Source organism: Barbus barbus (assembly GCF_936440315.1).
Source record: "Barbus barbus genome assembly, chromosome: 5".
NCBI classification, from domain to species: Eukaryota; Metazoa; Chordata; class Actinopteri; order Cypriniformes; family Cyprinidae; genus Barbus; species Barbus barbus.
In genome coordinates, this window is record NC_136733.1 from 37,510,654 (window position 1) to 37,527,180 (window position 16,527).

The following is a 16,527-nucleotide window of genomic DNA, read 5'->3' on the forward strand; positions in this document are numbered from 1 at the left end:
TCACTGAATACTGGGCTCCACCTGTACATACTTGTTTGCATAGAAATTTGGCTACACCACCACAGCAAAGGACATAGCTAAATCATGATGTAAATTTAAAGCCAAAAACAAAAATACACTCACCCACAAATCAGCCCAGTTCATAAGGCCTTAGACTGAACTATGATTGTAACAGAGGAAAAAAATAAAATAAAATTAACAGCTGTCCTAAACCCTCAAACTCATGTACGTAGTGCTACTGCTTAATGCTATTGCGATTTGTTTAAATTATATTATCTATAACTAAGCATTTTAACAAAAAAAGTGTACCTACTTAACCATATATTGGGGACAAATTTGTACCAAGAAGTGAGCTAAATCCAACAAAATCTCCCAAAAAAAAAAAATGTATTGTAAAAATGCAGAACGTTTTCCTTTTAGGTTACTACTAGGGTGTGGGTCAGGGTTAGGGTATAGCAGCTGTATATAAAAACAAAATATGTCTGCAATGTCACCATCTAGTCAGCAAAGTAAATGAGTGTGTGAGTGTGAGTGTGTGAGTGTGAGTGTGAGTGTGAGTGTGAGTGTGAGTGTGAGTGTGAGTGTGAGTGTGTGTGTGTGAGTGTGTGTGTGAGTGTGTGTGTGTGTGTGTGAGTGTGTGTGAGTGAGAGAGAGAAGTGATTCTTAATTTAAAGTGTATCTGAAGTCTACGCAAAGGCTGTATGTTTATGTAAATGGGACTTTCTGGTCTCGGATGCAGCTGTTGCAGATCAACAGTACCATCAGACTGACACTATAAAAGACGAATGAAAATGAACAGATTGTGCTGGTATTGAACTGGATTATAAAGCAATTACTTTAGTCTGAAATAAGATTCTAAAGGAAGTGTAAACAAAGTTAAAGTACCAATGAAGTTCAAATATGGGAAATTAATAAAATGTTGTTTGTTTATTTCATATTGGGAGTCTTAACTGCTCCCACAACCTCTTAACCTTAACTATTAGATTGTTTAAACAAAGTAATTAAGGTGATTAATCATAGGCTGGACTCATTATCAAACGTATGATGTCATGCATCTTCTTGATTAGTACTGTGCTCAGCTCTATTGTTTCATTAAATATTTACTATGATTAGTTTATTTTTTTTCTCCTCCAATCAAAATATACCATATATTTTGACTCTGATCTGATGGAAGAAAAATAGATAAATTATTTTAACTTTCATTAGTTATTGGCAAACATTATATTCCTGATATTTAACAGATCAATGGTCCGTGTAGGCCTATATTTATATATGTATTAAGTTTACAAATACTGTATATGGCTAAATGAATGTACATGACAGAATACATGTTGTAAATGCTATCAAATGAACTGTATAGTGAACAGATGGCGTTACCATCTTTATATTCATGTACAATAATGTACCACAGAATGGTATGAACACTACAATAAACAAACAACAAGTGTCCTAAATACATGAGAAGAAATAAAGAGCCACAAAATCTCAAACAAAATACATCCAGAAGCATGGAAAGTTTTCCTAAAAGAATACAGAGCCCCAGTGTATTTAAGCAGACAAAAAATAACAAATCCATAAGCACAATCAGTCATCATCAATGCAGGCATTCACACGCACTTACCAACACACACATGACCCAGACATTTACCCATAATTCCACGCTCTGATTTCATTAAACAGACCCTGGATCAAAGAAACACCCTGTAAAAAAGGGAGGTGAACAGTAAATTCAGTCTCGCCGGAGGCATGTGTGTGACAAGGCACTTTTCTCTGTCTCCTTCCATTCAACATAAAGCCCCCGTTTGATTGTTTGCCTTCCTTCACCAGACGTCTCCCTCACTTCCTGTCATTTAAGAGGCCCTGCAGAAATCGTGATGGAGGGAGAGAGGAGGGATACAGAGCAGGTTTGGTGTGGGAATGAGGGCAAGGTAAGGTCTCCCCTATTTTCTCAGGCTCTGTATGCTACACATAGGGATGAATGATGAGCATGGGATTCTCTCTGTTCCTCCTCGCTTTTCTTTCTTCACTCGGTCTCTCAGTCGTGCAGACTGACAGCATTCCTCTCTTTTCCCACACAGCCCTGCTGTCATTTCATAGCAGTAAAACTCTCAAATCCTTAATCTAACAGATCCAGCTTTAGTTCTGCTTGCAAACATTATGGGTATTGTGGCCAAATTCTTACAAATCACATTATAAGTCATGTTTAAAAATGGTTTCTATTTTAATCATCATGTGGTACTTTCCATTTTTAGATAATCCAGTAAAGTAAATACTAAAAACAAGAAAGGTAATTGATTATTTTCTTGTTTTATTTGGTAACTGGACAAACCCAAAAGATAAGATTAATCATAAGAAATTAATAACTCTGATAACAGTAAAGAACGCTTACAAGGCTGTACCCCACCCCCACCTCGGGTACTCGGACCACTTCTCAAATTTGCCAAACCGGTTCAAAAACTCATCACAATTTGGCCAAACGATGCTACCTCAACACTGTAGGACTGCTTTCAGTGCACAGACTGGAACATGTTTAAAGAGGCAGCCACCTACAACAACCACACAGACCTACATGAGTACACTGAACCTGTGACTGCTTACATCAAAAAGTGCACTGATGATGTGACAGTCACCAAGACCATCACCACACGTGCAAACCAGAAGCCATGGATGACAGCAGAGGTTCGTGGGCTGCTAAAGACCAGAGATGAAGCATTCAGATCAGGAGATAAAGCAGCCCTCAAAACAGCAAGAGCCAATCTGTCCTGTGGCATTAAAAATGCAAAACGTTCATATTCTCAAAAAAATCAACAATCACTTCACAGACAGCAGGCACACACGGAGCCTGTGGCAAGCCATTCAGACCATCACTGACTACAAGCCCCCGCCACAGGCCTGTGATGATGACACATCCCTCCCCGATGCACTCATCCACTTTCATTCACGGTTTGAAATGCAGAATGACACACCTGCACAAAAACTGCCCACACCTCCCAATGACCGGGTGCTCGGTCTGTCACCAGCCGACGTAAGGAAGACCCTATCTAGGATTAACCCACGCAAGGCTGCGGGTCCTGATAACATACCTGGCCGTGTTCTGAGAGACTGTGCTGCACAGCTGACAGATGTGCTTGCAGATATCTTCACCACCTCGCTGAGCCAGGCAGTCGTCCCCACATGTCTCAAATCCACAACAATCATACCGGTACCAAAGAAATCACCTGTGTCCTGTCTAAATGACTACCGTCCCATAGCACTGACTCCAATCATGATGAAGTGCTTTGAGAGGCTAGTCATGCATAACATCAAAACCAGCCTCCCCAACACACTCGACCCGCTCCAGTTTGCATACCGTCCAAACCGCTCTACGGACGATGCAATTTCCTCCACCCTCCAGCTGGCTCTTACCCACCTAGAAAATAAAGACTCCTATGTTAGAATGCTGTTCATTGACTTCAGCTCGGCATTCAACACAATAATCCCACAACAGCTCATAAATAAACTAAACCTGCTGGGCCTTAACAATTCCCTTTGTAATTGGATCCTGGACTTTCTAACCGGAAGACCTCAGTCAGTCCGTGTCGGCCACAACACCTTGAGCTCTAGCACACTGAGCACAGGTGCCCCACAAGGCTGTGTGCTTAGCCCGCTGCTCTTCACACTGCTGACCCATGACTGCACTGCCAAGTTCAGCTCCAATCACATCATCAAGTTTGCTGATGACACAACAGTGGTAGGTCTCATCAGCAACAACGATGAAACGCACTACAGAGAGGAAGTGGCACAGCTGGCTGAATGGTGTGGCACAAACAATCTGTCCCTCAATGTGGGGAAGACAAAGGAGGTTGTGATGGACTTCAGGAGAAACTCTGTTGACCACCCCCCACTGACCATCGACAGCTCGACTGTGGAGAGAGTCAGCAGCACTAAATTCCTGGGAGTGCACATCACAGAGGATCTCACCTGGACCACCAACACCATGTCACTCTCCAAAAAGGCACAACAGCGCCTACACTTTCTCCGCCGGCTGAAAAGAGCAAGTCTCCCTCCACCCATCCTCACCACATTCTACAGAGGCACCATTGAACTGCAGTGCTGCTGACCGCAAGACCCTCCAGCGGACAGTGAACACAGCTGCAAAGATCATCGGTGCCCCTCTCCCCTCCATCCTGGACATTTTCCATACACGATGCTCCAGCAAAACCAACAGCATCGTGAAGGACTCCACCCATCCCTCCCACAGTCTCTTCCAGCTCCTACCATCAGGAAGACGGTACCGGAGCATTAGAGCCCGCTCCGCCAGACTGCTCAACAGCTTTTTCCCCCAGGCTGTGAGAGCCCTGAACTCAAACCACCCGCCCCCCTCTGAAACCCCATGCAAACCCCTACCTCTTGAAACATGGACCACCCCCCACACCAAAGAAAAAAACTGTATGGAACTTTTTGTGCAATTCGAAGTGTGCTACACACAGGTGAGTGGGCCTGTACAAACCACCTGTAGTAACACACTCTCCTCTATGTGCACTAGACACTTTACACACACTGCTGCGTATACACAATACCACAAAAGACTCAGCAATATATGTATGTTTACATGCTCATGCACTACAAATCATCCTGCACTGTTCCCCAACCAGCTGCTTGACTCAAATTTTTTCTCTTTGCACATGTACAGTATTTATGTGAAGTATTCGTATAGTTTGTATTTTTTATCTTTCATTTTTTTAGTTTGTATAGGGTAAATATTTATGTATAGTATACTTAGTTAAAATCTGTCAGTAGGTTAGTTGTGTATAGGTTTATAGTGTTTTTTTACTTCATTGTTGTATGTCTGTATTTATGTAGCACCGTGGTCCTGCGAGGCACGACATTTCGTTCCACTGTATGTCCCCACATGTAGCAGAATGACAATAAATCTCAACTTGACTTGAAAGTCTGTTCACATCTCTGTGGTTAGATCAGTGTGCACAATAATGTGTCTTTGGCCTTCATTATGTATGTTTCGATTATACTGTGTTGTAAATAAAATACAAATAAAAAAAAACATTTTTTCAGTCTCCTCACTCGCTGTCTTACCTGCCTCAGTCACAGTCACACTGATGGGCCATTAGCAGCTTTAGGGGAGGGCCCTTTGTCTCTCAGGTGAAAATCACTTCATATTCAAGCCCATTACCACTCCCTCGCATATTGGCTTTCGATCACAAAACAAGACTTTAAAAATTTAAATCAATATATTGTTTTCTGTGAATGAGTAAGCAGAATGATTTTCATAATAAAAAATTTCATTCAAAAACTGCATGTTGTGTTTACTGGTGTTATCTTTAATTAATATTTAAATTTGTTTGATGATCTGAAACATCAAAGTGTGACAAACATGCAAAAAAATAAATTAAAAAAAATCAGGAAGGGGGCCAACACTTTTTCACACCACTGTATATATATTTATTTATTTTAAAAAAATTTTGAGTTAAGACTACACAAAACCATTTTAAGGATGATATATAAGGATGACAAGCCAAAAAATACTGATTTAGAAAATGATGCTATAGTCACATCAACAATATTTACTGAACCTCATGATTATATTTCAAATGTTGTATGCAACAGATGGAACAGAGCAGTTAGCAAGGGTATATTTGGTCCTATGTTTATTCTTGTTGTCATGCTGGCTTAGAAATGAAGAAAAGAACAGAAGCTGAATTACTGCAGCAGACTAGTTCTTCACCTTATTACCTCACTAGTATCCTGGTCCCTATGGACGGCATGTGTGTGTTTCCTTACCGATGACATAATCACTGCCACCTGAGAAGGGTGTGTATGGGTTCTCATGTTCAAACAGGATTCATGTCCAAATGCATGTTTAGGTTAGCATTGCTATTTAGTAGTGGTTATGTCTTTCTACCGTCTTTTTAGATGTCTGTGCATCTCGTCTGATACATGACATTTAAATGTAATAAAGTAAATTTTAAAGACTTAGAATAAAACCATTTTAGTCAAGCCATTCAGAAATAGTTGCAACACTAAGTGATAAAAGTCTGAGCAATTTTGTTTTAATTATTCCTTTTTCTAACCAGTAGAGTTCGTTTCAGAGCAATGAGCCAAAGCTTTAAAACCATAAACATTAATTGTCATGTATTTACTGGAGGTTCAGTCAATTACATGACTCAAGAATGGATAAAACCATTATTATACACCATAGCAAACCTACAATTTAACATGACATTTTAAAGTCATAATTTTAGCATTTAAAAGTCTACAACTGCAAATTATAAAATGTTTTGTTCATTTATCAACAGAATTTGCAGAACATGATCAATGTCTCAAAACCTTTAAATATTAACATGAATCAACATGTTACAAATTTAATTTAATAATTAAAATTGAATAATTTTTTCATGAATAATGTGAAATCACTCCTCTGTCATGACCGTTAAACTGTTGTATGAGGGCTGAGAATTAGGTGAATGCTATTTCTGACTGACTGTATATGTGTTCCAGCATTTCCAGACCGATCTCACGGCAATTCGTACATATTTTACGAGGTGGCTAATTTGTGCGAATTCGTACGAATGACCTACACCTAACCTCGCCCCTAAACCTACCCGCCACTGGGGTTTAGGCAAACCATACAAAATCGTACGAATTGGTCGTGAGATAGCGTTGGCATTTCTGTGCGTGTTCATAATTGCAGATAGGGAAATAGTTCCTTTCCTACTCTACTATATACTATTGCAGTTTGTTTTTTCACTAGAGGCATGTGATGGATGGCCATTAATTTTCATTAATATTAAGCCATTAATATTCAGATACAGATTTAATTGACATCAACCACCCAATATGTATAGATGTAGTTGACTTTCAAAAGACAAGCCACCTGACCAAACAGCTCAAGCTGACTAGCTATGAAACATGAACACTGTGCAAGGCATAATCTTCTTAGTGAGCTGCAATAGTATTTCTTGAAAAATCCTCTTTATTACAGATAATGACCTGTTGGATTTTCTTTGATCATGGTGGTCCTGTCCCAACAGAACAGGGAAGGAATGTCAAAGAATGTAATATCATAGAATATCTTTGTGGGAGCGAGTATGACCTGGACTAATGGTTCCAAATGAGGATAAAAATAGTAAAAAGGATTTTCACTTATTTAATAATATGAAATTACATCATCTAATAAGGTAAACCCAAAGAATGATGAAAAAATGTGTTTGATATGCTTTAAAAAGATAAACAGAATAAATAAAGCTAATTTTTTTGAATAAACAATCTTCAAAGACAAAGCATAATACCAAGTCTTAGTAGACATCACATTCAATATATTTAGTCTAATATTAGGTCATTAAACCTTGGAACTAGCACACATAGACGATTGATAAGAGTCATTTGATCAGCAAGCAACTGCTGGATACTGATAATATCAGATTATATATGGGTCATACAAAAATAGCCAGGTTTATTTAGGTCAACGTCAGCACAAAATCATTTTCTTTAATATGAGATGTTCTGCTTCATGCATCTGCATGATGTTTGACGTTCTGTAGGTAAGTGATTAACCAGAATAGAGTATCATGTGTTCGTTGAGGAAATGACTTCCATGCGATTCCAACGGATATCCAAAGCAGTACAAGGAATAGGAATCTTTCCACACAGTGCACAGGAATCTTTCCATGCTCATACTGCCACATGAGAGGCTTGTCCAAATAGTCCCGACTCAACATGACGCACAAAATTCCAACTTTTTAAATTCATTTTATTTTAATATCGTTTTCAAATTTGCTGTAAAATTCTGTGTAGTTTTTATTAGTGCTGCTGTCGGATAATGGGTCGGATGTTCTGTTAAGTACTGCTGGTGCACGTTTATCAAACAGGACTTGTGCAGGTTTAAACTACTTTGCGTCTCTCCGTCAGATAACCCCATGTGCGTGATGCGCCATTTACAGGTATTTCCCTAAACTGTCACACAGCTCATATATTTCTTCGACAAGGGGTGAGAACGTAATGAAAATTATTTATTTTTGTTAATTATTATTTCAGTTAGTTTTTCAATAACTGTTGTTAGTTTCGTTTCATTATAGTTTTTCAAATGTTTTGACATTTTATTTCAGTTTAAGAAATTGTTTTTTCATCAATCGTTTTAGTTTTATTACTGACTTCTTGCACCATGCAGCGCAAACCGTCTTTTGGCATTAAAATAGTACTGTAAGGATTTACTAAAAACACGCAGTGAAGAATTTGCTTTTCGAAGATGAACAAAAGTCTTATGGGTTTGGAATGACATGAGGGTGAGTAAATGACTGCAGAATTCACATTTTTGAGTAACTATGGATATTACAGATCTAGTAACGTCATATAAACTCAAAAAGTTACTAGGGCTCTAATGTGGTAAGAAAACCATTCTCAGTCGATTTCTTAGTGACATTAAGGGCTTTACCAGGTGATTTGAAACTTGCTCTCCTTAACTGACAGCTGACAACTTTGCTCACATCCTTCTCTCCACTCTCGGAGGCAGAAGTCTAAACTCATCCTTTCCAGTCATCCTACTACTTGTTCGCTTGATCCTATTCCATCTCATCTCCTTCAAGCCATTTCTCCAGCAGATGTACCTACACTCACTCACATCGTTAACATCCCTTCACACTGGAGTTTTTCCCTCAGCATTTAAACAGGCTTGTATAACCCCACTTTTTAAGAAACCCACTCTTAACCCAACTCTTTTAGGAAACTACAGACAGTGTTCCCTTCTACCTTTCATTGCAAAAACATTTGAACGAGTTGTGTTCAACCAAGTCTCTGCCATTCTCACACAGAACAACCTCCTGGACAGCAACCAATCTGGCTTCAGAAGTGGACACTTGTCCGAAACTGCCTTGCTCTCAGTTGTTGAAGCCCTAAGACTTGCAAGAGTGGCTTCCAAGTCTTAATTACTTATCTTGCTTGATCTGTCCTCTGCTTTTGATACGGTCAACCACCAGATCCTCCTGTCAACCCTATTGGCAAAGGGCATCTCAGGAACCGCACTTGAGTGGTTTGAGTCTTATCTCTCAAATAGGTCCTTCAAGGTCTCTTAGAGAGGTGAGGTATCCAAGTCGCAACATCTAGCTACTGGGGTGCCTCAGGGCTCAGTTCTTGGACCACTTCTCTTCTCTGTCTACATGGCATCACTATGTTCTGTCATTCAGAAACATGGCTTTTCATATCAATGCTATGCTGATAACACTCAACTCTACCTCTCATTCCATCCTGATGATCCGACGAGAGCTGCTCGCATCTCAGCATGTGTAACAGAAACTTCTTTCAATTTCAGGAATGACTAAATGTAATATAATGTCATTTATTCCTGTGATGGCAAAACTTGAATTTTTAGCATCATTACTCCAGTCTTCAGTGTAACATGATCCTCCAGAAATCCTTATATTTGGGGGTCCTTGTCATCAAAAAGTTTGAAAACCACAGCACTAGATATTGTATCATACTCCCAGCACTCTGTGGTTCCCTATCTGGAGTGTATTCAGTGTTATCAGGAAAAATACTTGACAGACAAACAGATAGGCCTTTTCCTCAATGCTGGTTGTTCCTGTCAAACATCAACACAGCTCTCCTCACTTCACAAAAGAAACCATAGAGCCAGACTTTATCTCTGTAATGATGTTTGGAAAACAAGACATGTCAAATATGTCTCCATATCTCTGCTGTGCGCAGCATGAGTACTTCTTATCATTCATAGCTAGTCAAGAAGGCATGTTTATATAACCTCTGTGTTTTAAAGCTGCAGTCCGTAATTTTTTTTTTTTGTTCAAAATTTACAAAATTAACATAAGCGAGTACAAGATCAAGAATCCATTTTCCAAACCGTGTTTTTGGCTTATCCCGAATCACAACAGTACACCTATAATAAGTTTTTATATCCAGACTACTTCAGAGTAGTGGAACCGCTGCCGAGTAGCCCAGTACCTGCGTGATTCGTCATAGACCTAAACAGAGAGAAGTAGTTCCAGCTACAATGTTCATCTGCAAGACGCACACAGTTCTGTTTATTAATCGCTAGAGCGCCAAAAGTTATGGACTGCAGATTTAACAGTCTGGACAAACTAACTCAAGAGTGTAAGCATTCAATGTACGTTACAGATCTAGGGCCGGATTTACTGACATCTTGCACCATGCAGCGCAAACCGTCTTTTGGCATTAAAATAGTACTGTAAGGATTTACTAAAAACACGCAGTGAATTTGCTTTTCGAAGATGAACAAAAGTCTTATGGGTTTGGAATGACATGAGGGTGAGTAAATGACTGCAGAATTCACATTTTTGAGTAACTATGGATATAACAGATCTAGTAACGTCATATAAACTCAAAAAGTTACTAGGGCTCTAATGTGGTAGGAAAACCATTCTCAGTCGATTTCTTAGTGACATTAAGGGCTTTACCAGGTGATTTTAAACTTGATCTCCTTAACTGAGACTCATTAAACATTCCTCATGGCTCTGCACACCAGGTGAGACTCGGGCCTGGCCAAAAATATCCAGACACACCCTGGCACACAGGGCCATGCTAACACACACACACACACACACACACACACACACACACACTAAACCCACTCAGATCTGCTGAAGAAGCACATACAGTACAGTCATGATTACTTCAGTTAATAACGTCCACACCCACTCACTTCATTTAAAATGTCATGGCAACAGCGAAGCAACTACAACAGTTTGTTTAGCTCTACCATATGGACTACAATGTTTGTTTGTTTCCTCAAGTGTAAACTCACATGCAAGTTGCTCGTGCCATGAGCCCATGGCTGGAAAATTATAATTCTCTTCCAGGTTTTAGAACTACAGACTTTGACTACAACTTTCTGTTTATCAAAGAACCCGGAAAAAAACTATTTCCGCAAACATATTAAGTAGCACAACAGAATTATTTTCTGAAGGATCATGTGACACTGAAGACTAGAGTAAATGACTGAAAATTCAGATTTTGCCTACACAGGAAAAAAAATTTCACAGTTATTTTAAATTGTAATATTTCACAATATTACTTTCAAAAACAACGACAACAAAACTTGCCATTAGAGTAATTTTTGGTGTGAAAAAATATACACCTTTGGTTCATATATAAACCATTTGTTCAGACTGACCTACTGATCAAGAATCACATGTTTGAAAGTGAAAAACCACACTAGGTACCACTTACCTAGAAACACCTGAAAGCATTTAAAACACACACATACACACACTAATTGCTTTTAGCTCTGAGTGAATGAGACTGTTTGTCTGCAGCGCCGTACTGGGAGTTGACACTATGCATGTCTGCTATTAACTCTCAACATATCCCCTTACAATAACACATTATCCCCATCACAGTCACACACACTTTCAAAAGCTTACACAACTAACACATAGTGCCCCTCTTTCACAATGAGGTCACAGAGAAGTATTGTGCGACTCTCTCGTTCACCCCACACACTGTGATTATACAGCTGAGCCAGCAAATGATGAAGAGAGCTTCAGAATTCACAACGGCCTCCTGTCCAGGCATCAGCACCTCTCAAACATCTACTCCTGTAGACCTGTGGTTAAAGATTTGGGCTAGTAATAAAATGGTTGGAGGTTTGAAACTTGCAAGAAGTGACTCAGGTTTCTCCAGCAGAATTTCTTCTGTCAATATGTAAAAATGTATTGGTAAAGTATATAGATAAGAAACTGGGTTATGTTTTCATGCCCAAAGGTCATGGGTTTGATTCCACGATCATGCACATATGGTTTTAACTGTATGGCCTGGACATACTGCAAGTGGCTTACCATAAAATAGTCAAATAAATGTAATTTAAGTAACTTCGTTATAAATTCAGGCTGAGGGAGCTGTAAATAATTACAAAAGGTGGAAAAAGACTGTTACAGTAGTGTAATGTTTTCTTAGTAATAATCTAAGGAAGATAATGAATGGAAAAAAAAAATTAAAATTAAAACCTAGTTAAAAAGTTCCATTGTGCCATTTCATCATAAATCTTAGGTCTTAGAGATAGCATTTTCTTTTGGTCTCTGTTGCAATGACTAAAAATAATAAATATCCATGAAGTTTAAACCCCCAGAAATTTGAATCAGGTAAAGGTTTGTAAATTAAAGGGATAGTCCACCCAAAAAAATTGTTATTCAGGTTTGAAACGACATGAGGATGAGTAAATGATCACAGAACGCTCATGTTTGGGTGAATCTCTTTAAGACACAACTGCATCCATTTCCAAACACACAATTTCACAAGACCAAGGTAATGAGCAACTGAAAACACAAACTGTACCACACCATTTGTATGGCAGTTTAGACTTTGTTAAACTTTCCGATTGTGTTTTCTATATTATAAACATTTATGAGAGATGCTGTCCACAAAATGCAGAAGCTTGGATGACCAAAATAGTTTCTAGAGTAGTTTTCTCTCAAGCATAGACATATGTACATGTAAAGTCAAAGAGAATGAAAGGACAGATCCTGAAGGAACAATGAAAGAATAGAATTTCATAAGTTAAACCAAGAGAAACAGGACATCCTAAAAAAAAAAAAAATGGATGAGAGAAAGAAACGGAAAAAAAAAGAAGATTGTTCTGTCAGACTCACATAAAGTGGCACCTCTCCCCTGCTGAGCTCCATTACAGCAGCAGCACCTAAAAAGAGAAAGTACACATGTATAAAACAGCAAAAGACACACACCCACAAATACACCGCCTTAAACCAAACACATCTGTAAAAATAACTACATATGAGCAGAACAGACACTCACATGTGAGTGCTGCACAATATGTGGAGACCAGTTTTGCAAAACTCAGAGAGCAAACATGACATTTTAACTGAACGCTGGCTCAGAGGGAGAAAGACAATATAGTACACAAGCAACAAAAAGCCACTAGAGAAAGAGTATTTGACTGTCCATTATGGCAGTCATAAACAAACATGAAAAACAAGGGCATCACAATGAAACCTCACCGTCTATTTGTCCGTCCTTTCATTTCGCTGACTCAGAGTCACCTGACTTCTCTTTTAATTAGGTCAAATCCTCAGAGAGGGATGGGAACAAAAACCTTGCCTTTTAATTGGGACATGTTCACATGGCTGTGTGGACAACAGAGGGCTTAATCTTTTGATCCTCCAAATGTCAGAACACAGCGTCCATCAAAATGCCGCCCTCTCTCTGTCCAACTCGCTCTCGACCCGAGCACCGCTGCTATGTTCTCTCTTGCAGTCAACAGGTAGGAGAGCTGGGCCTGATACACGACACATGTGGATGTGTACTATCATTTGTGAAGTTATGCTTTCAGCAACATGTTAAAATAGGGTAAACTTACCTATTAAGCTCACGTACCCATTAAGCACACTTCTATTTTTGAGATCGGATTATAAAAAGAAAAAAATATTTATTATCCTACTTGATGTCTTAACCAATTGCTATGTTTGTTACTACAGTTGTGGTCAGAATTATTGGAACCCTTGGTAAATATGATCAAAGAAGACTGTGAAAATTAACCTGCTTTGTTAATCCTTTTGATCTTTTATTTAAAAAAAAAAAAAAAAAAAAAAAAATCACAAAAAGCTAACCTTTCATTGGATAATAAGAATTTAAAATGGGGGGAAATATCATTATGAAATAAATGTTTTTATCAAACACACGTTGGACACAATTATTGGCACCTTTTTATTCAATACTTTTTGAAACCTCCATTTGTCAGTTTAACAGCTCTAAATTTTCTCCTATAATGCCTGATGAGGTTAGAGAACACCTGACAAGAGATCAGAGACCATTCCTTCATCCAGAATCCCTCCAGACCCTTCAGATTCCCAGCTTCATGACGGTGCTTCTTCTCTTCAGTTCACCTCACTCATTTTCTACAGGGTTCAGGTCAGAGGACTGGAATGGCCAGCAGAAGCTTGGTTTTGTGCTCAGTGACCCATTTTTGTGTTGTTTTTGAGGTTTGTGTTTGGATTATTGTCCGGTTGGAAGATCCAAACATGGCCCATTATAAGATTTCTAATAGAATCAGTCACTTATTGATTTTTTATCTGTTGGTATTTGATAGAATCCATGATGCCATGTGTCTAAACAAGATGTCCAGGACCTCCAGCAGAAATATAGGCCCACAACATCACAAATACAGCAGTATATTTCATTGTACACATGGGGTACTTTTTATCCCTGTGTTCACCAAACCCATCTTGAGTGTTTGCTGCTAAAAAGCTAATTTCTTTAGTTTCATCTGACCATAGAAGCCAGTCCCATTTGAAGTGCCAGTCCTGTCTGATAACCGAATATGCTGGAGTTTGTTTTTGGATGAGCTAGGAGAATTTTTCTTGAAATCCTCCCAAACAACATGTGGTGATGTAGGGGCTGCTTGACAATTTTTTTTTTAGGTTTTCTGACCCTGAGACCCAACTATTTTCGGCAATTCTCCAGCTGTGATCCTTGAAGAGTCTTTAGCCACTGAAACTCTCCTTCTCACCGTGCATTAGGACGATATAGACACACGTCCTCTTCCAGGCAGTTTCATTACATTTTCTGTTGATTGGAAATTCTTAATTATTGCCCTGATGGTGGAAATGGGGATTTTCACTGCTCTAGCTCTTTTCTTAAAGCCACTTCACTAATTTGTGAAGCTCAATTATCTTTTGCTGCACATCAGAAATATATTCTTTGTTTTTTCTCATTGTGATGGATGATTAAGGGAATTTGGGCTTTGTTTTCCCTCCTATTTATATTTCTGTGAAACAGGAAGCCATGGCTGGATAATTTCATGTTCATTATCACCCTGGAGTGCTCAAAATTGTAAATATGAATGGGAGTATACTTCAGAGATATTTTACTCTTAAGAATTTCTAGGGGTGCCAATAATTGTGTCCAACGTGTGTTTGAGAAAAACATTTATTTCATAATGATATTTCCCCCCCATTTTAAATTCTTATTATCCAATGAAAGGTTAGCTTTTTGTGAATTTTTTAAATAAAAGATCAAAAGGATTAACAAAGCAGGTTAATTTTCACAGTCTTCTTTGATCATATTTACCAAGGGTTCCAATAATTCTGACCACAACTGTATATACCTCCTATAATTTCAAGTCAATCAGATCATTGCACGCTGAGATATGGGTCTCCCTGTGTTCACACGGTCCAGAGACCGTTTTGAAAGCTTTAAAACTTTCACCAAAAGAGGAGCCCATTAAATGTGCATTTTTTAGATGTTTAAACCTTTATTTTGGGTACGTTTCACTACTTGTTGTAAAATTAAGAGATTAATGTTCAGACTTTTGCATATTATAACCTGGAACTTGGATGTGGGAAATAATTACATTAGATCCAAAAGATAGTTTTAGCAACATAGCGCAGATGCTACAGAACACAGTTAGCTGACTAGCTGTAGAAGATTGTGTGCTACGCTAACATATTACTTCACAGGCATTACTGGCTTGTACTTTTAAATCCATACTGTTAGAAATTGACAGTTTATTGCTGGTCTGTCGTTTTACAGTGCTGTAATTTTTAAAGATTTCATATTTTAAGGTGAGCTTAAAGCTATGAAAATCACACGGCTTCAGTGTGACATCAATAAGAAAAAGTATTATTTTATAGATATTGTTAATAACAGTTGTTCATATTAAAATATGTATGAACTTACTACATGACCTAGACTATTTATTTAGCAAAATCCTGTCATTTTAATAAATATTACATGAAATTTATTAAAAATTGTTGCTGCTCCCATTAAGCTCAGTGTGCTCCCTTTAAGCTCTTCCGCATTGAACGTCTATGTAAATACTTCATAAACAGACTTTAAATATTAACTGATGGTCGTCACGTTAAGTTAATCGATTTTCTATGGATTCTGTCAACTGAAATCTGCAGACTGGCTCTGATCATTGGCAACTAGCATCAACTTCTCCAGACTGCAAATCTGTGGAAAATCGGGGCAAAGATACTGTAGTGTATTCCAGCCATAAGAGACTGTAGATAAGTTGACATCCATTTAAAAAGAGGTGTATAATGAGGCTAGTTTCTGTGTTCATCCCCATGAATTAAATGTTTTATTGGTTTATTTGATTTTTGAATGTGTTACTTAGCTGAACGTGGACTAGTATAGATGTTGCAATGTGCTTAAATGACACTTAACTATGAATATTTAACTGATCGACTTGAATGGCTTGTTGCTTCATTTTAGTGTTCTGTTTTTGTTTTGTGACTGACTTTGTACCTTCAAAAATATATATTTTTACAATTATTCTTTAAAAATGTTCCATGATGTGAGCTTAATGGGAACAGGGGTGTGCTTAAAGGGTACAGAAATGTAGAACTTAATTATGTATATCTTATCTTAATTGAAATGCTTTTGTCATTTAAAATAAAATGTAATATTTTTGTGTGAGACATTAATATTTCATTTTAACATAACTTTTTGTACTGAAACCAGTATCTTGTGTGCTAAAAATCTCTCAACGTAGATTTTGGTGAGCTTAATAGGTATGTTTACCCTACTTAAAATGTTAAAAACCGC

At 38.2% G+C, this 16,527-nt stretch overlaps 1 protein-coding gene across 1 annotated transcript in view; it reads right to left on the reverse strand.

Moving 5' to 3' along the window:
- Positions 1–16,527, reverse strand: part of LOC306869959 (rho guanine nucleotide exchange factor 28-like) — a 73,465-nt gene that overhangs the window by 47,702 nt on the left and 9,236 nt on the right. The window contains exon 2 of the mRNA XM_079416935.1: positions 12,612–12,658. Coding sequence (XP_079273061.1) covers positions 12,612–12,644 — 33 coding nt within the window. The 5' untranslated portion in view covers positions 12,645–12,658. The remainder of the gene's footprint in view (positions 1–12,611; positions 12,659–16,527) is intronic.